Here is a 25260-nt window from a genome sequence, read left to right on the forward strand (position 1 = left end):
CAGAAGCTTCTGGTGCCAGGACTTCAGCTTTATGTCATTTGCGTGTTTGTTATCTGGTTATTTTTTGGATTTGCTGGACCCCAGTGTCATGGTATTTTGTCACAAGAATTCAGGGAATTTAGATAAAAGGTCCTAGAGGCATAATTTGAAATCATAGTCTCCCAGGCAAAACTTAAACCTTATGGATACTTTGTTCTACACGAAGGTGTAAGTTTGTCCGGTAGACCACTGGCCAACATATACAGCAATGCTATAAAGGAAAGTTTTAAAGGTCCTAGTAGGTGGTCCTTTCTCATACCAATCTAAACTTTGCAGAATTTTTCAGTATCAGCACTTTTGCTGATTTTTTTTTTTTTACATCACAGATTACCATGTAAGGACAGATGGTACAACCGCCACCGAACTGCTCTCATAAATACTTTTCCCACTGTCCCACACTACCATATGCTGTGAAGCTCAATATTAAAAGATTTGAGAATATTTACTTTAAAAATTCAACCATGTAAAAAAAACCTTCTGTACTTTTTTGTCTAAACTTGACCAGATATGTAAAGTGAATATTCAACAATTTATTGCGTCAGCATTCTTAAAACCTATAGTAAATTGGCCTCAGTCATTGAGCTCAGAACTCCCAAGAGTCCTCATCATTTCCAACTCAAAGCCTTGATGAAGAGGATATCTAAGTCTTCTAAAATCTTCTAAAATGCATCGTTTTTTTTATATAATATTCAAACATTTACTGTAAATAAATCAAATGGCAATTCCATTCCTAGTGTGGTTCGCAACATACACAATAGTCCAGCACACTATGGGATCTGAATATGGCAACAAAACCAATGCCTGTGATAAGTGGAGCAACTTGAAATTGCATGTATAAGCATCTCTTAAATTTGTATTAGAATACTGAGTTAATAAAACGTGATGTTATATGGGCCGCATTTGGCAGTTCTAAATATGTTCATCAGTTACTCAATTCAAGTGAATAGAGTTTTAAATTGCCAAATAGTGTAAATATGCTACAGCTGTCAGAGTACTAATTCACACCACCTGATTGCCATTTCATGTTGCATTATACAAGTAGCAGATTTCAAAAGCTGGAGAACAAAGAAATGGTCATCTGGTATCAGATTGCCAATTTTTTCATAATTGTGCCTATTAGAATAGTATTATTTGCCCTCTATTAGCATTCAGTAGATAAACCAATTAAGTTGAACAATGAAATCTGTTATCTACCCAGGAAAACACACACTACTTTTTGGTGCTTTCAAAGAGATGGAGTTACTTGTTGACATACTAGCATTGATCCTGGAATTGAAATATGTCTCGAGTTAAAATGAACGCAATGAAATGTACCCATCAAACTACTGCATCTGCATCATAAATGACAAAGCACTTAGAAATCAGATATTCATAAACAAAAGCCCAAATGGATTTAGAATCGATAATAAAAAGAACTGGATTTTTTTAGTTAATCTTTTACTCAGAAATGCTTGACGTTCAGAGTTCTGCCAGAACTGAAAACATAAAAAACAACATCTTTCATCAGCTGCAGCAAACATTCTAGAACTGCTTGTTCTCACTAAAGTCACCAAGGCTGTCATTTGATTCCCAGATACTCCAAACCTTTATTTTCTGATTTGTAATGAGCAAATAATGAAAAATCAATGTTACCAGCAATTTGCTCTGTCTGCTGTCACAATGTGATTCTGTAGATCTAAAATGCTGATCACAAGGTTTTCTCTTACACATTTCTTTTTTCAAGGGAATACATAGCGAGTGTTCAATAAAAGCAAATTTTGAGTCATCTTTGCAGTATTTGTCCTAAATGTATTTTCCTTCTTTTTGTAGCTCCCCACGTTTAAAACCCGAGACTTAATAATCTGATAAGAGATGCAGTCACTGACTGATTGATTTACTGATTGACTTGACTCAAATCATCCCGCTCCTAAAAGTGATACACTGCTTCAACCCAGGGACTGGCTGAAATGGCTGTTTGGCATTCAGAACCCAGGTATTAATATTATTATTAATAATAATAATAATAACAATATTTAAACAAGCTTTATATAGCATATAGCATACATATTACGCAGCGTTGTGCATTAATTAGGGGTTGCAAATGACAAACAGATACAGACCGTGACACAGGAGGAGGAGAGGACCCTGCCCCGAAGAGCTTACAATCTAGTAGGTGGGGGAAGTATCACACAACAAGAGGGGGATATAAAATGGTGGATGAGAAGATAGGGTTTTAGGAGACAGAAAAAGAGAAGTAGGCAAGTTTGAAAAGATAGGTTTTGAGTGCTTTTTTAAATGAGCAGAAAGTAGGAACCAGCTGAATAGGACGAGGAAGACCATTCCAGAGAGATGGGGCAGCTCTATAAAAGTCTTGGAGCCATGTAAAGTAAGCATGGAGCCAGAAGTAAAGTAAGCGGCTAGGAGTGTAGGGCAGTTATGGCAGTTTTAATATTTTACTTTCCTTAGATTAGGCAAGTACTCTATCATTATTATTATTTTTATTATTATTATTATTAAACAGGATTTATATAGCGCCAACATAATACTCAGCGCTGTACATTAAAGAAGGGTTGCAAATGACAGACAAATACAGACAGTGAAAAAGGAGGAGGAGAGGACCCTGCCACGAAGAGCTTACAATCTAGGAGGTGGGGGAAGTATCACACAATAGGAGGGGAGTAATGGAAATCTTATATGCAAGGATTTGGGAGGTTTAAATTAAAGAGGTTTATATGCAAATTATGACCATGTGAGATAAAGGCCCTGATTCATCAATGAAATCCGCGCTCGCTGGAAGCGCGAACGTACGCGCGACCAGCGAGCGTGGTTTCCCGCGGTCCAGAGTCGAGTGCGCTCGTACACTCGCCTCCTCACTGCCAGCCGGATTCCTGCCTTGAATAATAATGAGCAATAGGGGGCGCGAATATGCCAATTAAGGCGATTAGATTTCAGCTGCGCGATTAAGGAGGATCTGTTAAACTCAATGGTGAGATCATAGCAATTAATTACCGCACACCTGCTCTCTGTTCTGTGCTTATTTACAGTCCTTTACAGGTCAATTAGAATCTTTAATGCATTAGAAAGAATGATTTTTTAGGGGAACAGTGACTTTTAATGCAAGCTCGCCAGTGTAAAGCTGCCGGAGATGCGCGGCTCCGGCCGCAAGCTTTTTCAGTTGCTGAATTGCGCGACGGTGTACGATTTCGGATCGCGAATACGAATGGGCGAGCGAGCGTCCGATTCTGCTTGATGAATTAGGGCCAAAGTCTCTTTCTAGGGAACTGGTAATACACACCCTTGCCTTTGGAGGGTAGTGTCAGGTTTTAACACTTCTTGTGTTGATGCATGTACGTGAATTTGCCAATGTTTTTATTGGTACAAACTCACATTTAAGCAGTGACATGCACTAGCCATGAAAATTAATGTCTATTTTCCATTTGTCAAGGCACACTATAAGGACCTTGGCACCACACGTTAATGGACCATAATGTACATAAAAAAACTCACATAAAAATATGCAATTCAACAGAAGTGCAGTAAGTGTAAATCTAGCTTTAAAGATTCTTGCAGGCTACGTTCGACACTATAATTGATTAATTATCAACCATTAGACTATTTAGTTGAACAGAATTTATACCACTCTGGCAGCACTCCTAAAAAAGGAATAAAGGCATTAGAATTGGAGTCTTGCACACTTGTGGTAATCACAATATGGAGACACAAAACCTGGTGTGTAATTCTAATACTTTTATGGAGGAGCTGCAGTTAGTTTTTCCTTTATTTTGCTCATACAAAAAATGTATCACAAAAATGGCTGATGGATAAATTACAAGAGACAGATCAAAGAATATCCATGAGTCTCTGCCATTTGCAAATTGGCTGGATTCAATTTGTCACATAAACATGTGGCACATTGATATGACAAGTGGTGATGATTTGGTTTTGTTTTGCTGCCCAAAAGCCTTGTTCTAGCCCTTCATCAGCTGCAATATATGGTAATGAAAAGTCTAGGATCCGTTTCACAGCATTTACAAGGACTTTTATTAGGTGCTTTTATGCTCTGTTTAAAAAAAACATATCCACTGCTGGCTTGTGTGCATTTCTGGTAATTGACAACAACCAAGTGGACCTAGAACCTGAGCACAAACTATTACAATGGCATTAAAGCAGAACAAAACCTGTGATACTCACCTGTTCTATTCTCTTTCTGAAAACGATCTTTGGCCAACTTGATTGGCCCAGGCAGGATTATGCTCAGGCGCATCAGAGTGCATTCATTGCCAGCACATGCCTGGGAATTTGGGATGTACGGAGTATTCCTGGCTAAATTTGATAGCTGGGTGGCGATCTACTGGTTAAAAACAGTTATTGCAGAAGGGTCATCATCTGTCCCTTTCTACAACAAAAACCTGACTAATTGCCAACTGTCCAAAGTGGGACTTTAGGTACACAGTAACTCCTACTGTAATATTTAAAGCTGGACTCCAGACAAACAGCTAAATCCACAGATATAATACATACAAGGGATCCATATAATCTATTAACAAATGTGTACTTGTGTCCATCTAGTCCTGAGATTCAGAGGTCTCTGCTACATGGCACAAGCCAATTTCAAAGTTTTTGCTTTGCTCCGGGTAAGTAGCACTTACACTATTTGGACATTTATAGAAGAAAAGGCAGAACAGAACAATTTATTGGTTTCTTGTGCTGCTTATTGATCTGCCAAATTAACTCTGCTATATGGACAATGGCAAGAGGCTGACACCAAGTAAAATTCAAGTACATACACTGCTTGGTAATAAAACAAGGATATATTTAGGAATGTGTTAATTATTTAATCTTGAAATGGTAGACACCAATGTGTACGAAAAGTTTTTTATCTTAAAATCTATATCCAAATCAATGAGTTAATCTGTTATTGTTGATCTAATGTTAAATTTCACACCAAGTTGAAGGTCACTGTGGTTTCTCCTGATAACCTTCTACTGCAACCACTACTACTGTTTTATACCCCCAAAAGGATGGAGGGGGCAAAATTCATATTAATGTCCATACTTTTGAAATAGGATATCCAAGAGACTTATGCAGGTATCATGGTCACTTGTTCCCAAATATTTGGTCATATAGTTGATATGTAAGTCCGATAACAAAAACCTCAATTAAGCCCTAACATGATCATGGAATTTCATTAGCAATTTTCAATATAGTCCTAAATCTGAAGCTTTCAATAAAATAATACCTGGTAATTTTCCATGAAGGTCGACATTCAGGCAATTCCTGAATGAAAGGATTACAACATTCTATCTCTGAGTCTCACTTTTGCTCTATCATTATCACCCTGTCATGTGAACTTATGTGGACTACAAACAGCTATTGATATACACAGGAAAACAAATGGAATGCAGCCATCATTGGAGAGCATGCATGCATGAAGTGAAGTAGATCAATGAATTAAGATACAACTAAGTATAAAGAAAAAGGTAAAAAAACACTTAAATCAACCTCCCAAATGCACCTCCTAGTGCTTTATTTAGTAGGATCAACTTATCCATAACTTAATTCATTACATACTTTCACCTAAATTATGGAGATCTCCTACATTGACTCTTGATCTGAATATTTCAAACTTTAACTGGATAATGATTATTGATAGAGAATTGTGTGTTAATAATACCATTCTATCAATTTTTCAAAAAACTTGGGATTCCTAGATTACTTACCTAACTTAATGAAAGTTTAAGCAAGGTATGGAATGGTCCTTCTCACCCCGCTTCTCTCTTTGTACTCATTTCTAGTTCACGTTTCCTAAGCCACGTACACTCACTAGATCAGGCATGGGCAAACTACATCCCATGGGTCATATACGGCCCATTAGGCTTTAAAATCCGGCCTGTTGAACTCTCTCATCGGTCGGCGGCCCTGGCCGGTGCCACCCCTAACGGGGTTAAAAGAAGCCGCGGCCAATGTCACTTGACACAACCCGCCCACTCTCCAATCGCAAATCTGAGCCTGCGGGGTTATGTCATCATGACGTGACACCCGAGAGCAGGAAGATAGAGGTGCTGCGACTTACAGAAAGGTATGTTTTTCATGGACCTGTGTAGAAAATTGCTCAGGAGTTTTTACTGGATTTTTGAAAGAAGGGTTGCAATCATGATCATATTGCAGGAGCACAAAGCCAATCAACCATCGCGACTTGATAGCACTTTATTCTTTCCATGCAGGTCTGTTATTCTAAACATGGTGCTTAAGTGCTATGAACCACTCAACTACAATTGCAACTAAGTCAGAGATATCTGACCTGCCTTCAACCTTTTTGGAGATCCCGATAGTACTGAGAATAATAGGTTTCTCCAAGAGTTGAAACCTGTGCTGTGCAAAAAGACTTTTAAGATAACAGTTATTTTTCAAGCTGCCCTGTATTTTTTTTTTTTTGTTAGCCTAAAACAAAATGCTGTTGTAGTGATGTGTATTATAGGGATTTTACGTATTCTTAGTATGATTTTTGCATAAATATTGTACAAATCCTGGGCTCAGGGAAGTGGGCAGAACAACCCGCCCACTCTCCCATCACAGGCTCAGATCTGCGATGGGAAAGTGGCCGCGGTTATGCCATCATGACGTCACATTCAGAGGTGTCATGATGGCATAAACCAGCCCACTCTCTCATCGGCCCGGCTCAAAGAAGTTTGCCAACCTCTGCACTAGATGAACAATGTAGGAGAACTTCTGTACACATGCTAGGTTTTCGCAAGAGACGGGCATGATTGTTTGTCTCGGGCAAAAACCCAGCAGGTCCCTCAACTAATGAACAACTGAGGGGGGCAACTACTGTGCTTTCCACCATGCTTGCTCGTCCTCCATTTCCATAGAGTTTTGAACTGTGTGTGTACAGCATTCGTTTGTTCTCCTGTCAATGTAAATGATCACAAAAGATTGTTTCTAGTGATAGAAATCTGACATCTGTCTTACAACTTACCCTTTTTCCCTTTTACCTTTGATATTCCAGTTTGCCTAGTTTCCCACTCAGAAAGCTGATAAAAGTTCTCTGTCATGTCAGGATACAATTAGGCAGTCTTTTTGGCTCATGTGTTGTTATCAAGAATCTTGTCATTACATTCTTGTACTGAAAGGCTAATCTCAGACCTACTATGAGTTGCAACGGTTTGCAGCGGGCTCATCAGTGGTCACAACCTCACTCAGTCAAGTGCAGTTGGCCATTGGTCACATTGATGCGGCCTTTGCTGCAGCTGATTACGGGTTGGTTCACAAACATGTTGCTTTTGGCCATGGTGGTTGTGATCTGAGAAACTGCACCACAGATTCATGCAAATCTTGTTGCTCAAGATACAGTTTGCCTTTCCCAGCAGTACAACAGCAGTTTATTTTGTGGCCAGGAGATGCTAGTACTTTTTACATCACAGGTCTGAAAGGGTCATTTTTTTAATATTACTGTTGAAAAAAATTGTAGTAAATTTTTATGTTTCCAAAAAATGTAATAAATACATTGGAATTAAAAAAAATAAAAACAAGTATTATATTTCAAAAATTGCAACATTTTACAATAAATAGTTCTTCAGCAAATGATATTTCATTTGCTTAGGGTTTTCATCTATATTAAGGAGGGTGTAACTGTAAGAAATCTAGAGGTACAGAATAAAATCGGTGCACTCCCCTGTTCAATTGAGTGATACCCACCCGCTGTCCGCCTCTACCATCGCTGCATGGCAGAAATAGGATGGCCTATTCTCTGGAAGAAAGGACTTATTATTGCACAGAACAGTTATTATCCTGAGACAGGTTTGAAGAAGCAGCATATTTGTTTGGTAAAGCCTGGCTAGGTTCCAATTTCAGGCTAAAGGTGAGATGTTCTGCTAAATATATGATTATTTACCTGCCAAGAAATTGTCAAACCATAGAAATATTGTGCGATGTGAATGAATAATCCATAGATTATTAACACAAAAATAAACGCAATGATGAAACATTGGGTGTTTCATATTTATGAGTCAACGGAATCAACGCAGCATCTTTCTGGCTCAGAACAGATAACAAAGTTTGTATGCGAGCACATGTACAGCGGTTTAAACAGAAAAGACATTGAAACCTTTTGTAATAAACATAATAAAAATGTCAGCCCCAAGTAAAAAGCATTTGTGTTGTGTTGTCATAGTAACCCCCGAAAACATGAACTTCAGCAGCGGAACATACAGCCGAAGCTGCTTGTGTCTATTCTGGGATTCATAAAATGTTTTCGCTATATAGTTATACAAGACTAAATCTCCGCAGCCAAGTATAATTGCTTTTTGGCAGGGAAAGTGATTATTGACTGTAAAAAGTGTCAAAGCTGGTTTCATTTGGTAAAAACAAAATGTAGGTTTTTTTTTAGCGACTGAATTATGACTTAATCAACAATTCTGTTTGAACTATTTAAATAAATATGAATAATAACTTTATTTTTGGGACCAGGTTGTTTAAGACTGAACAGAAGAATAGATGTTCTTCATGCAAGTCTGCTAAAAACAGTTTAGCAGCTGTAAGAGATTCAAGCCAAGGTTTGTATTGTGGCTTTTTAGGAGTCTTTTGAAAGAAAACTAAAGTATTTTGTTGTCTTTGCTGAGCACGCATTGATAAGGAGGGCCATAATAGACTCAGCAGTCAGAAGCCTTCTGTAAAAGTCTCTGATTCTTTAACCAATTGGATAAAATTGAGTCTCAATAAAAAATCACTCCCAATCTGATTTTTATCAACTTTAACATTTTTTTGATCCTCAGTTCCTTTGTGGGAGCCAGGATTACAAATTTCATCTAAGCTCTGCATGGGATGTTTATTGAGCTTCCATGTGTTTGGGCCATGCGATTGGCTACTGAGGCCTAAATATCACATCCTATGAGGTCAAATGCTACCCCAGACCCATAGGCACTCATTTTATATGATGGTAAAAGTGAGTATATGTGGGTCAGGTAGTGGGTTTTAGGAGAAAAATTCTGAACATGGAAACTTCTAGCTGCTTGTCTATTTCTGGTTTAAGGACAAAAGGCCCTTTGACAGCTGTAGTGTGCAAAACTCTGTGGTTGCCCCCCTCTCAGGCACACAGCAAACTACAAATCCAACCGAAGATAACTAGATTTGCACACAGCTGCATCCACGAAGAAAATCCTCCAGCCGCAAATGTGCAGCTAAAAGTGACTTGTTGCATTTGAGAAGCGTGCCATGATCTGCTGGAGCTGTACTGTATGTATCTCAAAAATGGTTCCCTAGGAGAAGATGGAACTGCAGCTGTGACTATGGCAGACGCTGCGGCCTACCATGAATCTAAAATGTCCTAAGGCAGAGGTCGCTTCCCTTTTAGTACCTACGGACCACTAATCTTATGGGCTCTGGACCACGCATGCACGGGGAGCTGTGTGTCACTTAAAGTGGAAAAACCTTCCCCATAGTGACGTCATGATGCCAGGTCTGAGCCTGCGATGGTCAGCGGCTCTGGCCAGTGTACCCCCCCAGCGGGGTCTTTCTCCTGATCCTTCTGGGGGGTGCACCAGCCCAGAGTCACGGACCACCTGGCCTAAGGGCACATTTATAAAGAAGTACTGTTCATGTTTCCTAAATTGAGATTACCCACCGTACCTTGTTGACCTCTAAACATATGTAGGTGAATAGGCACTTAGGTTTCTCTGCAAGTCGTTCATTCAGGCTAACATCAGCTCATCCATCTCTATTTATCTGCCTGGTGCCATCTTTTTCTTTTGTCTGGTTAGATCTAAAAATAAAAAATCCTCAGTCCATGCAGGAAAACATAGAGGGAGGTATGTGCTTTTTTTTCTTGAGCTGTGTTTATTTAACATATTAGTTGTGTTAGATCTAATTAAATGCAAACAGATTCAGCCTATACACAGCTTGACACATTTCATCTTCCAGACTTTTTCAAGAACAGAAATATAAATGAGAAATAAAATTTGACTCTGTCTCTCTTTATTTGAGGCTTACAAAATGCTTGAATTTGCTCAACATAGTTTTAATTCTATTAACTTGTTTTATATATTTATAAATATTCATATATATTCTATCTATTTTTAAAGAATTGACTGTACATTGATTGAGGTGTGTAGTAGCATGATTATTGATTTTGAATTTATATTGATATTGACGATTAAAAATCGGTCAATCATACTGCTACACACCTCAATCAATGCAGAGTCAAATCTTCCATAATGATTGTTTGGAATTTATGAAAATGCAAACTGATGACTATTTTACTTCCATGATCATTTTCTCATGATTTAAAATTTGATCGTACAGAAATCAATCACCTGCAATAAGGTAAAGTTTTCGACCTAACCAATTGAGATTTTATTGATCTTACACTCAATACTTTAGGTCAAATTAATTGAGAAATAAAATATCAGTTTTAGTTCATTTCTACATATGGCAGCCTAAGAGTTTATTAGCCATCATAAAATCTGAATGTGACTTTACATAGCTTTGGAGATCACATAATATAAATATAATTCACAGGATAAATTTACTTTTAGTAGAAATGTTATAAATCAAATTTACTGTAAGTTCATTCTAGTGCAACAGGCAAAGTGTAGCTGATGTTTTGTATTTTCTGTATTATATTTTGCAGCAACTTCAAACAGGTAAGATTCCTTTGCAAAGATTATTATAAATATTTCACTCCTGCAAAGCGATATAATAGATTTTGATTCCACCTCTATATCCTGCTGCCCAAACACTACTCCTCTCCCTGCCCTTTGTGTATGAACTTAGTCTGGCTGTGATGTGTCACCACTTGCTGAAAGGTTGTCAGGTACACAAACCACAGGCTCCCAGACACACAATGGCTCAATCAGTTCTGGTAAAACCAGCTTTCACATTGCAAACAGAGAGTACAAGAGAAGTCCAGGGGACCATGGCAACTCCAAACAGGGATGGTGCATTCTCCAAAAGTGAACTTCCCAAGATGGATCTCTCAGCAGTGTCCTGTATCTGTGAGCTGTGTGACTGTGGGTGAGATAATAAAACATGCACATACAAATGATTTTTTCTTAAATTTTATTTGGTATTCAGCATGCCAGACTTCAGTTTTCACTTTTTAAAATCAATGTATTCAAGGTTATTGCATAAAAGCCGAAAAGAGCAGTGTTGGTGTTCTTTCTTACAATGTGATTTTGATTACTTATAAGTTAAGTGAAGTAAAGTCATTTATTTATAACTTTAACAGGCAAAGTAATAGATATAAAGCAGCTATATTATACAACTACCAGGGGTTGGCCATACGCTGACAGATCTTTTATTTAACATGACAATAGATTTTTTTTTAACCTGCTATAAAATATCTGCATTACATTACAGATTTTGATGTATTTTTATCAAAGTTAAGTAAAAAGTAAAAAAATCCTTTGGTTTGTTTGCTGTGTCTCTGCAGTTAAATGATGAAATCCCTGTGTTTTATTCTTGTTATGCAGTTAGACTCCTTTGAATATGCTTTTCTAAAATGTGTTAATAGAGGTTTATAACAATTTAAAGGTACTCTGTGCCAGCAGAACACTGGAGATCCTGATCACACCTATTGCTGTGCTCCAAATCTCCAGTTGTCTCATACAATCAACAACACTGCTCAGGGAGCATGAATATTGCTGACTGCAGCATTGGCATATTTGCCGGGGGATCAGCTCTAATCTATTTAAAGCTGAAGTTTAATCTGCTTAAATTTTACTTTCCTTGGTTTCTCCTTTCCCCACCTCATCAACATACCAGCAACATTTTTTAATTAAACCTTTTTCATTGCATGCCTTTTTTAAAATTGAACTTTAGAGAGACGATAGTGGCACGCTACAACAGAACATGGGGTTTAGCTATACAATACAAGCAAATCATGTCTGGATGTAGGGACCTGCAGGTCATGGTCTATCTATACATACAGCTTTCTGAAAACATCACAGCAATCTGTTCCAGCATTTCTCTGAAGAACCTTCTTTCCTGATGCAAGTAGTAAGCTGTTTTTTGGGAGAAGGTGTGCACTAATCAAAATGTTTTGATAGGTGTATTTCAGTCTGGAGAGGTGGTTCTTATGCAGGCTGTAGTTTGCATGTAGAGCACCCCTAGTAATGACCACATGTGATGCTGAGCTTCCATGATTAAAAGAACTGAAATGTTTTAATTGAAGGGGGTGAATCTGGAACAGTTCAGCTGGGAAGAAAACAAATCAACAACACTTAAGACCATGTTTATAAAAAAAGTAAATAAGGCATGTGGTATTTTACTGGGAGTTACTCATGGTAACGGGATGCTTACAGGGCTGATAAGAGGCAGCAGACACCAAATGTCCAAAATAACAGCAGTTTTATTACTTTAGCCCAATGTTACAGCACACTCTCTAGCACTTTAAAGTAAAAACAATAAATAACACTGGCCCGGCTGGGCGTCTAGCTACCTCACTGGGTGCCCTGTCTCTCTAACACTCAATATCAACACTGTTTCACTCACAGTTCAAGTCTTGTTTGCCCGCTGGCTTTCCTTGAGCACTGTCCACTCTCATGTACCCTGGAACCCACGCTGGCTCCCTTTTCCCTGGAACAGATTCTGGCTCCCTTCACAGTCTGGAACAGACTTCCTCTCAGCCTGGAACCCTCTGGTTGCCTTCTCAGCCTGGAACCCTCTGGCCGCCTTCTCAGCCTGGAATCCTTTGGCTGCCTTCTCAGCCTGGATCCCTCTGGCAGCCCTTCAGCCTGGAACCCTCTGGCCGCCTTCTCAGCCTGGAACCCTCTGGCAGCCCTTCAGCCTCTGACTGCTCACTCCAGTCCTCCTTTCACCTTGGTCGGCTCCAGGGCCCAATAGTCCCTGGTTTCTTCCTAAAAATCCCATACAAACATATTCGTACTCTCTTTCCCTGGAGCCTCTACAACATTGGCCCTGATTTATGAAAGCTCTCCAGGCTGGGGATAATACACTTTCAGAAGTGAAGCTGGGTGATCCACCAAACCTGGAATGGATCTGGTCCAGGATTCAAAACATTTGCTAGCAAATAGCAAATAATTTTGAAAAATCCAGTCCATGTTTTGTGGATCACCCAGCTTCACTTCTGAAAGTGTATTATCCCCAGCCTGGAGAGCTTTCATAAATCAGGGCCATTATCTCTACATTTCTTGACATTTTAGGGACTCTCTGTCTCAGGCATTTACCAAAGGTTTACAGGTGATTGATCTTTACCTGTAATTTAAAGCACATAAGTGAATATTTGGGGAATGTAACATTTGCTGCTTTTTGAATATGCCTCAATTATATGTGTTATATGTTCAAAATTTTGTTATCATTTCACTTATAGCATCCTGTACATAGAATTAGCTGCTAAGGGAAGGTTTACATCATCAATGGTTGCTCGATGACTACCTTTAAAAATGCAATATGTGGAGAAAAATCTCTGACATAGGACACAATGAGCATAAGTAGGGACCCTCTTTTGCTGAATGAGGTCAAACTAGGATGCAAGCTTGCCATAAAGTTGTATATAGTATAATAAGTGATCCAGGGTCCTGCAGACAACTTCTGCTCTGCCTCTAAGCACATCTGAAACACTCCGACCATTCTTCAGGTAACAGAAACCACGAAGACTTTTAACCCCAAAAAAGTACAAAACAAATTCATAAATAGAGAAAAACTTTTTTCACCACTACTTTTGCTTAATAGTAGCATTTAAAATGACCTAATGCAATGATGGACCCTTTTACACTATGTCTTGAATTGAAGCAAATGTGTTTAAACAAAACATGGTGCAAAGGTTGAGTTTAAGGCTTTTTTTAAACACTGGTCTATTTACAGGCGACATAAACACCATAAAGGCTGCAAGAAACAGCAAAAAGTTCAGAGAAGAGAAGCAAATGGAGAGTGTTATATCACCCACTATAAGGCAACCTTTAATGCACCAAGAAGTAAGTGATGATTATCTGTATCTCAGTAAAGTACTTCATGTCAATTATATATATTGTGATCATTTTTATCTATAGTGCCTGCATAACAGATTATGTTAGGGGATAGATTGACAGTTTGACAGTTGAAAGTAAATATATTTCAGCAGCACATCATCATTTAATATCTGTATTGTCAAGGCAATTGCAAGGATTTGGACACCTCTTTATTACACATTTGAAACAAGTTTTGTTTAAGTTTTGGAAACTCTATAATAGTTTGTTTCTACTTGTCATTCCGTCCACTACCTCATTTCTCACAGTGGCACACCATCAAATGCTCATAGGCCCCTGGGATAGTCACATCAATTCCAGATATCATGGCCAGTACGTGCAAAATACTGTGAGATTATGCACCAGCATACACTTAATTTATAGGCATGCAGATCTCATACATGACAATCCCAGAAGGTTGCAGGTAACTGGGGGTATATCACTGTTGCTCTAATGCTTCCCACACACTGTGTATGAACATCTACCAACAAGACAAAATACAATGTGTGATAGATACATAATACACACCACAAACAAAGAAATCTAGTTACATGCTAGACCTATAGAACAAGTGGGTTCAATCAATGGTGCCTCCTTTATAACCCTAATGACCCTTCTACCTACCTACCTATCTTATATTAGTCTTTATTAATTACACTGAGGATCCTCTTTTATCATCCACATTTGTATCTTATCTTAGAGACTGCAGTGAATGACTCCACAGAGTAACATTGAGGAAAGCATAAATTTTCACAGCATTCTAAATCCCCACTAGTGAGATTTGGCCATACTCCCTGAACACTACCAGATATCATGTCACTGGAACAGGAAATAAAAAGAAATCTCCCCACCTGAAAAATTACAAGTCCTGCATAGGTCCTAAACTTCTTCATGCTATCCAAAACTATAAAAATGATTTGTCTTGAGTTTTTGTCTTGGAGTGTAAATAGCCCTTATCCACAATATATTCCATTGTTTTAGGGTTTTGAGTATAACCTGCTATTCTTAACACAGATGTGCCTCCTAGGAGCAGCAAGAGGCCCCCTCATACACCAATACCCCGTAACCTGCCTCCTATGAACATGTCCACAACTCAGAGAGCAGAATTTGTACCAAGACCACTTGAAGGCAGACCAAAGTTATGTGTTCCACCCGTAAGTATGTCAATCCATCTACTATTTTCCAGGAAAATAAATTGCTATAACAAGAGATTTGGTAATTTGGAAACCAAAGAATTAATTAGGCTTCAGTCCATTGTAGATTTTGTTGATAGTTTCTTTACATAATTATTTATGTTGTAGATGTATGTCAATGATTTCTCAGGAAATGTACACATTCTTTGTATCCATGTCCCAATTAGTGTATGATGGGAAAAGGTAAGGGATTGAGAAGCTACAAATATGGGTGAAGTAAAGTGGACAGTACAGTGAAGGAGCTGTGCACCTCACTGAGTATGCTATAGCTTGAGTAGTTTGTAGTTTTTGGTACAATACAGGGATTTCCTGTATACTATGTTGAACTTATCTATAAACCTGATCAATATCATGTTAGTAGACAAGAGAAGACGTTAGAGTGACTTGTGCATAAAATAAAATGACATGGCATAAAACATAATACAATATAATAATAATTATATTGAAAGTCAATCCTTAGGAGGAACAATTAAAGTTTTAGACCCCATTATTACCAATATTCTTTCAATTTAAAATTAATATCAGCTTCATGCACGTCTTCTTACATGTATCTCACTGCTTATGACATGTTAAGGCTCCAGTGCATTCGTAAGCTGGCCTGTAAAGTTGCTCCAGATGTTACAGAAGGTTATTCTCCCAGGCTGTTAATATAACTTTCAGGAATACAGGTATACTTAGATTACAGGTACATGGAGTAGGTAAAGCTTTCTGCACGAGAAGGTAATATTATTAAGGTGGTCAGTAGCATATTAAAATAGGACTGGTGAAAGGGATTTTACTATGAACATGTATACTTACTTCACAGTTCACAGCTCTTTCAATACTTCACAAACAGGAGGGTTATTACCAGAGCCCAGAGGAACCATTGTTGAAACAGACCGTTTATGGACTACACTATCCTCCAAAGGAGGCAGAAAGAACCAAGCCGACACGTCCAGCAGACAACCTGCATCCTCCTCCTCCTGCCAGTTCACACCATACCACCACCAACAGGGATCAATACAAAAAATGGATGGCAGAGCGCCAACCACATTATGGAGAACTACCAACTCTAGCAGGTACTACACTGGATACACTTCAATCACAAAACCCAACAATGAACTCCAGGCACGCAGCCAGGAGAGGACAGGAATGTGGAGCAAGGTTGAATATGCCCTACCGGCCAATTCTAATAGTATATGTTGGTCTAGTGGTTTTGAATAGAGATACTCCCAGATTCAGCTAACAAAGACTTCATGTTTGTTATCTGCTTTCCTTTCAGACCTGCATCATAGCACCTGGCACAAGAAATCTAGCACTGATTTCCTTTGTTTTTTTTATAGACAAAGAACTACAAAAAAAGATGGTGATGCTATAGACATAAAAATGTCCAATGACCAGGGGGTTATATTTGCCACCCCAGTCAAACATTCCAAGTCCTCCCCTGCCCACATCTCAATTCACAATTGAAATATGTGGGAGGCATTTTACATGCTAAAGGATTTGTATTGAACCCATTTTAGGCTGAGATTAACACAGAACTGAACAAGAAATGCACCTCGAAAAATCCTAATTTGAAGTCTTCCAGTTTTATTGTCACATTGAAAGAGTAGAACGGGGAAGCCTGGACTAAGCAATACTGTCAACATTTCAGAAAACAAACAGAAGCTTCCTAATTATGTTGTCTTCACATTTTAATTGTATTTAAATCAGCCTGTAGAGAGGACTTCTGATCTATATGTAACACTCATATTTACCAAGCCATCTAATTACTCCTATCTCATTTTCCAAAACTTGTAACTTTACAGACGCTTGTACAGTATCTGCTGAAACCTATTGTACATCCTGTACAGGAGCATGTATATTATTACTGCATAATTGTTCCACGGAACATTACACAAACAAGCAATGAAGCAATCAATAAACAGGAGAATCCAGGGAGACTAAAGCTACATGCCAATTATCCTGCAGCAATCACAAAGTGCCTGTCAACATTTCTTGACAATGCCCTAAATATTTAATTATACCTTATTTTGCCAAAGCTAAGCAGCAGGGCCCAAGAAGAAACTTTTAAAATGCTATTTTGAGATTCTTATAGGATTGTGTATTTTTCCTTATCTTTGTTTGATAGGAGCTGTTCTCTTCCCTGGTGATGTATGTGACATGAAAACTACAACTCAAGAGCATTTTGCAGAAAAGAAGATGAAGAGAGTAGAACCCGTAAAAGCTTCCCATGATCACCTGACCATGGAAGGTAAAGGACAAATTTCTTAGAGCTAAGTATGATCTTTAGGCCTATATTAAAGTAAATGTATATCCAATCATTAAAACCTCAAAAAATTATTACCTAGTTATTTAATTCTGAAATTTCTATATTCCTAAATCAACGGTGTTTAATATAATAATACCTAGTAATCAAGCTATGATGTGTTTTTAGGTACGTACTATTATAGAGTAACATCTTCTTTTTAGTGTCTCACCATTGTGCCCATGTGTTTCTGCTGAAGACTATGGGTGGCCATGCACCTATGTTTCATATTTGTTTCCAACAAGAAACCAGACCTGGGCAAAGACATGCAAATCCCACTGGTGGGCTTGTAGTTGTCATCAAAGAGACTGCAGAAGATCAGTGGCACCTAGCTACAAATCAATTAATAAAAAGTAAAAACAGGATTTTCAGGGAGAGACGTCTTAGGGAACTATGCTCCAACATCTGCAGAGATAACAATTGGGGTTCTATTAGGAGGTCCTCAAAGAAAACCTTTCATCAGCACAATGCTATCAATAGCAATAAAGTTGAGTTAAAAAGTTAAACTAAAAAATTATTTAGAAAAAATCTTCAAGCCCCTTGCCCCCACATAGATGCACATACATATGCACAATGAAGCACACCTGTCCAAAATGAAAACTATTGTACGAGAGATTTTCAATAACACTAAACACGCCAAGTTTGCATTAAGTGGTCCTTTTTTTTCCAACAACACACTTATAGACAGCTATTCTATTAGCAAGAAATATTTGCAGAAGATTGACCTCCCTGCATTAGTACAGAGATCATGGATAAATGGATAGATTTTCAGTTTTTTGGAAATTTTGTTAAGCATTATTTAATTATTTTCATTTTTATTTTTAGGGGAGCATTACATGATAACAACACATCAGTCTACTTTTCATCCTCTGCCATTGGAAAAAGTTAAAGAGCCCAAGGAACCGTTGCAAAAAAAGATTAATCCGCGACCACCATTAGAAACTGTGACTAAATACCAGAGTGACTTTTCAACATATTATCCTGTGGAACCAAGCAAGCTAGCACCCCCACCCATGAATAACCTGACAATAAACCCATTCTATAGGTGAGAAATTGGAAGCAGGATATATATATATATATATATATATATATATTCACATATTGACAACTCTTTCTTCAATTGCAAGGAGTTACAAGGCAGTGTCTACATTTTAATTAAATGTGATGGTGGCAGAATATATAGAAATGATCCCTCTAGGTAAATGGAACATGTTTTTGTATTAAATGTAACACTTTGAATACCCCTAGATAGCAATGTTGTATGCTTGTTAAATCTAAGTGAGGTTTAAAATAGACAGGTCACTCCTCCACTGCAGCAATGTGGACATATCTTTAATATCCTCATGTATATTGCTGGTCCTGCATTGTACATGTTTACACCAGACACAGAACTGCCACATGTGAAGAACATACAATAAAGTTTAAAAATGAAATGTACATCAAGTATCTGTAAATATTTTTACTATGTTTATCAGCACTGATTTTAAGACAGTTCAAAGAGTAGCATTTCCTGGCTGGGACCCAGCTCTGCATCCTAGGCCTGAGCCAGCTCAATTGAAAGAGGAACTGACCGCCATGGATAAGGAGAGAGGAGGACAAGTGGAGGGAAATACAGTCACAAAGGTAAACATCAGTTTTATTTTGTATTCAACACTAAGGCTAAGTACAAACAAGCAATAATTGTCATTGGAAAGGGTCTTTCATGATCCTTTCCAACGACAAAGACTGCATGATGCATGAATGAGTGCTGTACATACAGCACCGTTCTACTCTATGGAGAGGGGAACGGGGGAGAACGACAGTGGGGCACCCCACTGTGCTCTCTCTCCTTCACTTGGATTACGATTGTTCGTCCTTGATCGTCTGTGGATCTGCCAGGACGGTCATTCGGACGGTGGCCGAAGAACACTGTTCAACACGCAAGATTATCGGACGAGAACCATTGCACGTGTGTACGTAGCCTAAACCATACATTCATCTTTATCCACAATGTAGAGGGTCAGCTTCTTTCATTTGAGCCAATGAATGTTTCTTTTCCTTTTTTTTTTTACAAATGACACTTAACTCTATACTAGTCCTGAAATAGACAACAGTGTAAGGACTGCCTCAGTTCTTACCAATGTCGAGTATAACATTTCACATGTCTAGTCTCTCTGATAAAAGAATACCTGCTAACACAATGGCAGTTGTATAAAGAAGACTCATTCTAAAATATAACTTTATATACTTATCTACTGTATTCAGCTGCTGTTTCTTGAAAAGCTACTACTTCACTTTTTTAGGGTCAATGCAAGACTTCACTTACTGTATGTCCATGTGTAGTACTATCACTCACTGGGGTTTAACATTCCCCACTAACTGAGATGAGTACATCTGGTCTTGTGTGTCAATTCCACTTACATTTTTATAATTTTTATAGCTCGCCTTTCTACCTCCTGAACCACAACCCAGAGAGCCTGTGAGGCGCCCCCAATCAGTACTTCGACCTCTAAATGGAAAATTTGATGGAACTACCCACAACAAAAGTGTGTTCAAAGATTGGGGTGTTCAACCACGACAGCGATATGGTGATCCAATGGATGGTGTTTCACTAAGACCTCTGGTACAGTACTGTTGCATAAAATAAGAAAACAATCAATCAATTACTAATATGTACACCTTAGATCTCCTGATTGAGAGTATATCAAGGTATGTGTACCTAAAGCCTTTTCCATTGCTTAATGTGTCCCTTCTGGGATAACGGTCTTCTATGACTTACTTCCCCTGCTGGTATCCACACTTCTAATGGAGCCCAGGAAATGGAAGCAGTGAGCTGCTGGTGGTCTGCACTTACAAAGGTTTTTGGACACTCCTAATGTGAAGGAGGACACTTGTGGAAAAGGGGACTCTTGATGTGAAGGAAGGACTCTGATGCAAAGAGAGGATGAAGGGAACTCTGCTTTAAAAGGGAAGGAGGGGCACTTAATATGAGGGTAGAGAATCTATTATGAAGGGGGTTCTGTTGCAAAGAGGGAGACTCAAACATTAAAGGTAGGGTTCCTGTTGTGAAGGTGCATGTCCTAAATGAGGAAACCTTGTTCAAAATTTCCAGAGGTTTTTTTTTTTGGGCGGAGGCAGGTCCACATTTCTCATCAGGGCCGGTGCCTTTTTGGGATTGATGCCCTCATGATATATATGCTTTTAAAAGATCATTTTTCCGTAGAACAATATACTAAATCCTATTAAATTCACAGGTAAAGCTTGACAGTGAAACTACTACTGGCATTACATTCATACCTAAAAAGGGTGAGCTGGTGAAGAACTGCAAACCTGCAAAAGATAACCTGGAGCTGACAGGAGACAGGGACTTCTCCACTGTGCACAAAGATACCTACAGGTATTCTAACAAATATCACAAACTCCATAGGTATACATACCAAACCAAACACTATAATGAACTATAATAAACAGTTTCATCCTAAGCAACAATGAACAAACAGATGTGAACTAATTACTTGTGATCTGCTAGAACAACAAAGGAGATTTTTAGTAACTCAATCATGCTACTTTATTTACTAACAATCTCCTTAATGGGCAGTATGTGCTGAACCATGGTATATGTTGGTATTCTAAATACACTGTTTGAAGATATTAGATATTATAAAGGTGTATTTTTTTAGTTTCATTGTCTGTGACTGCTCTGTCTTAGCTTTGTTTTGCCAAAATAAAGCTTTAATGTTTCTTAACTTGAAGCAAAAATGCTACCAATATCACTCACATATAATAGATGTATAGTAAATGTACCCTCTTTAGCACAGAAATTAGGATACTTGACATTCATAAAATGTTAATGTAAAAGTATACGGTGCCATTGTAAACTGATTGGAAAACTTGATGATGGTGTTCCTAGGTTTGATTTCTAGGTACAAAGTCAACTGCCTGTAGAAAATACCCCCCCCCCCCCCCTCAATAATACAAGTTTCTCGATAAATTACAGTTGTGTTGATAAAGGTAAATTTATTATCATGCAATTAAAACTTCTATTACATGAATCAACTTTCTGATTTCAAATTTGTTTTTAGCCCATTTTAAAATAAGATGGCAAAGTATTAACTTTATAAAGTAACTTCTGTAGTTGACCATGCATAATGGTAATTGGTGCCCCTTTATTTATATTTCTGTGCCCATGGCTGGTCCTTCCTTTACAAATTTCCTGTTCCATACTAAATAATGCAAGTCTTACAAAGTGAAAAAAAACACATAAAGATCCTGAGTGGTATGGATAAGCTGTGAATTCTGATTCAGACTTCTTACTGTCTTGAGAAACATAGAAAGCCAGTTATAAGTCAAACTCGCTTGGACATTTTTTGTCCAATTTTTTAACTTTGGTGTAAATATAAATACATGATTATTTTTTAACATGTGCCTTGCTGGTACTTGTATCATAGAGCCTTCTAGACAGGATCCATTTGTTTAAAAATGTAAATTTTACAATCTCTACTGTGCTTTTTGGTAGCCAAAGACTTTGCGATTTCACCAAAGTTGTAAAATGTACAGGGATGCAATTTTCTGTTCATAACAAAACACAGTATGTATGCTTTTTTGTTATTCTACTTGCACAGAGCTGTTTTAAACTAGTTGACCCTAATAATTGCAAGATAAAAAAGGTATGACCTCTATCAAGTGGGGCATGGAGACTTTATGATGAATTTCACCAAGGGTACCAAAATGTTCTTTCTGTAAAGCACTGGATCCCTGTAGGTACTTTATACTTACATATTTTCTTTTTTTTTTGCCCAAAGCCAAAAAGAAAATTATGCAATCTTTTAGATTAGTGGATGGAGCCATTCATGTAATTCATTTATAGCTGTGTGAATAACTTCCCATCTAGAACTATTGGAACATAGCTTAAATGGAGCTGACAACTCTTATCTGAGGATTGTTACTAAAGCTACGTACACACTTCCAATTATTATCGTTGGAAAACGAACGACGAACGTTCATGCACGATATATACGAACGATCGTATAGCACCGATCCTGCACATAGAGTTAACGACACGATCGTTTGTAGATATTGTACACACAATAGATACGATCGTTTGAGCGATAGAGGAACTATGTGCACGACAGGAAAGTGAACGGACGTTCGTTCATCACGAATGCTCTGAACATGGACGATCAACGAACGACCGTACACACGAACGATGTTCAACGATCGTCGTCCAATCCGATCCGTCGGTCCGGTCGTTCGTTTCCAGCGACTTTCCTCGTTCGTCGGCGTCGTTGGTTACTTTTTTACGAACGATTTTTTGCCCAATCGATCGTTCGATTGGAACGATAAAAATTGGAAGTGTGTACGCACCTTTAGATTTGCTGGCACTGATGACATACAACCACTTGCTTTAGAAAAGCATACTATACTTTGCAGTGCCAGAAATGATGACATGTCAAGTGCAAAGCATCTTCAAGGTTCCTTCAGGTCCATCTCACCATACCTCGACAAGTTATTGTAGTTTTATCACAGTGGGATAAAGGAAGATTTTTTTTTTTTTAATTTACAATGATATTGTGGTTTAGTACTTCTGACATGTACCTCATTGATTCATGAACAGTATTAACATATTTATTTTCTTTTAGTTCAAGTTCTTCTATACAAATTGACACTTACTAAAAAAAAGAAAAAAACCACAAGTAGCACTTTGCATATCAAGTCTGAGAATGTACTTGATCTCTGTCTTTCTACACTTTTAGGTCTCCAGCTCTGCCTCAGTGTCGACTGCAGATTTATCTTGAGCAACAGATGAAGCAAAATTCTCCCCAGCAAAAGGAAAATCAATGATGGAAAATGCGATTGACCCATATCATCAGATGATGGCTGATACATGATGGCTTATTCTTTATTTTTATTGCTTTTTTTTTCTTTGTTATATATATATACTGTATATGCAAAGGTTTGTGCAAATGTTATCTGTAAGACATTGTCATATCTATTATGTGATTAGGGTTAATGACTATGGATACATATGTGTTAAGGCCATTGTGATTTTTGATCAATTACCTAGATATCAAGAAACTATATTACAATAATATTTCTTATAAATAACCATTTTTCCATCTAGAACCTCTTCCTTTTAATTCATATTCTATATTTTAAATCAGTAAGTAAGGTCCAAATGTAGAGTCCTTCTCACAAGTTCTTACCATTCTATTTCTTAATATTCCCCCCGTCATTCTGGAGTATTTGTATTTTCTAGCTTCTTGACCAATAAAAAAAGGTTCTAATAGTTCTCAATTGTCCCTCTTAATAGGTTAACTTATTTAACTTAAAATGTTTGTCTAATGTATTGGTGGACTCATGACCCCCTCCTTTCTTCCCTTCCCCGTCTCTGCTGGATCCCTTCTTTGCTTTTTCTTTTGAATTTATTTTTTCTATCCAGACAGAGTTCCGTTACTATTGCTTCTGCCTTTGTGATTTTGAGGGTTTTACATATTTAGCAATTTGGAGAAATCTGTTCCTCTAATGCATTGGGCCTACAGTACCCCTTGATGTTGATATTATCTGGGTGATCAGTCATTTTTTAGGTACTTTTATGTTAAATTTGGTTACATATGTTCATTTTAATTCTGCTCTTTGTTTTCCCATTGATATTAATATTGAAATTGTAATATAAATGTATTGAAACAGTAAAAAATTCTATGAAATGTGTAGGGTTTTGGTCACTTACTGTACACACAGCCCGTAGTAGTAGTTTATAAATGTCGTATATCAATATCTAACAGGAATAATTTAACGGTAGCTTTATGGTTACCATCATTAAATAACAAATGTTGAAGATTTACAGGTAATCAATTTATCTGGCATTATATTATCACAGCATTAGACTTAGACATTAGAGTTTTTGGGGGGGAAAAGGACTAACATTCTATCTCAGTAGGAATATGAATATGTTCTCTATGATTAGGATATACACCTATTCACCCCTATGCATTTTAATGGGTTAGGATTGGATCTGAGTGAATTAATTCAGGAGTTTAGGACTCATTTGTCTTTAAGTAAGGGGAAAAAAGGAAAAAGAAAAAAGGAGGGAAAAAAAAAGGAGGAGAGAAAAACAAAAAAGGAGGAAACAAAAACAAGGATGAATAAAGAAAAAAGGAAAAGAGAAGGAAGAAAGGAAAGGAGGATCTTTGCAGCTTAGATATCACTGACAGAAATAATTTAATCACTATTCCTACTGTTATACAGACAACTTTCAATAAAATTAAATTTGAAATATTCAAAAAATTTTGATGAAAATGCACATGTATCCAGTACATATTTTTAAACATTAAAATGTAAACTCTGTTGTGTACAATTAAATGGTGCCATATCTTGCAGGTACATATATGCGAACTACAGCTGAAATCCAATTATACTACTACCAGGTTTTAAATTTCCATTTACAAGTGAAAATAGGCCACATTATTTCCAGTCTAACACTATTTGTGCTATGAAAATGTGTCTGATCTCACCCTGTGAAACAGATCAATGTAATGTTACTTTCCCTTCCAGTTGCACAGAAGAATAGATATTGGGAAAAGTCAAATAATTTATAAAAATTATTTATGCAGATCAGGCCTACATTTACCAACAAGAACCACTGGACCTGTGCTTGGGGCACCACAAAATGCAGTAACATACTGCTTAGGTTTGTTACCATTGTAGGTGTGGTGCATTTTTTGTTGGCAGTGTGCTTGGGGTGCCATTAACAAGGACTAGCATTCCAACAATTGTGTTTTTCTATAATAAAACGCAATAGTGGGAACAGGCCTTTACAGTTATG

At 37.7% G+C, this 25260-nt stretch overlaps 1 protein-coding gene across 1 annotated transcript; it reads left to right on the forward strand.

Moving 5' to 3' along the window:
• The first annotated feature begins 10805 nt into the window (after nt 1-10805).
• LOC140341475 (uncharacterized) lies at nt 10806-24142 on the forward strand. The gene is made up of 10 exons (XM_072427276.1): nt 10806-11028; nt 13840-13949; nt 14994-15133; nt 16008-16230; nt 17283-17405; nt 18285-18504; nt 18935-19082; nt 19879-20061; nt 20693-20835; nt 23192-24142. The coding sequence occupies exons 1-10, from the start codon at nt 10859-10861 to the stop codon at nt 23277-23279; spliced, it is 1548 nt and encodes a 515-aa protein (XP_072283377.1). The 5' UTR covers nt 10806-10858; the 3' UTR covers nt 23280-24142.
• Nucleotides 24143-25260: the final 1118 nt, after the last annotated feature.

The sequence above is a fragment of the Pyxicephalus adspersus genome, chromosome 11 (genome assembly GCF_032062135.1).
Source record: "Pyxicephalus adspersus chromosome 11, UCB_Pads_2.0, whole genome shotgun sequence".
Classification (NCBI taxonomy): domain Eukaryota; kingdom Metazoa; phylum Chordata; class Amphibia; order Anura; family Pyxicephalidae; genus Pyxicephalus; species Pyxicephalus adspersus.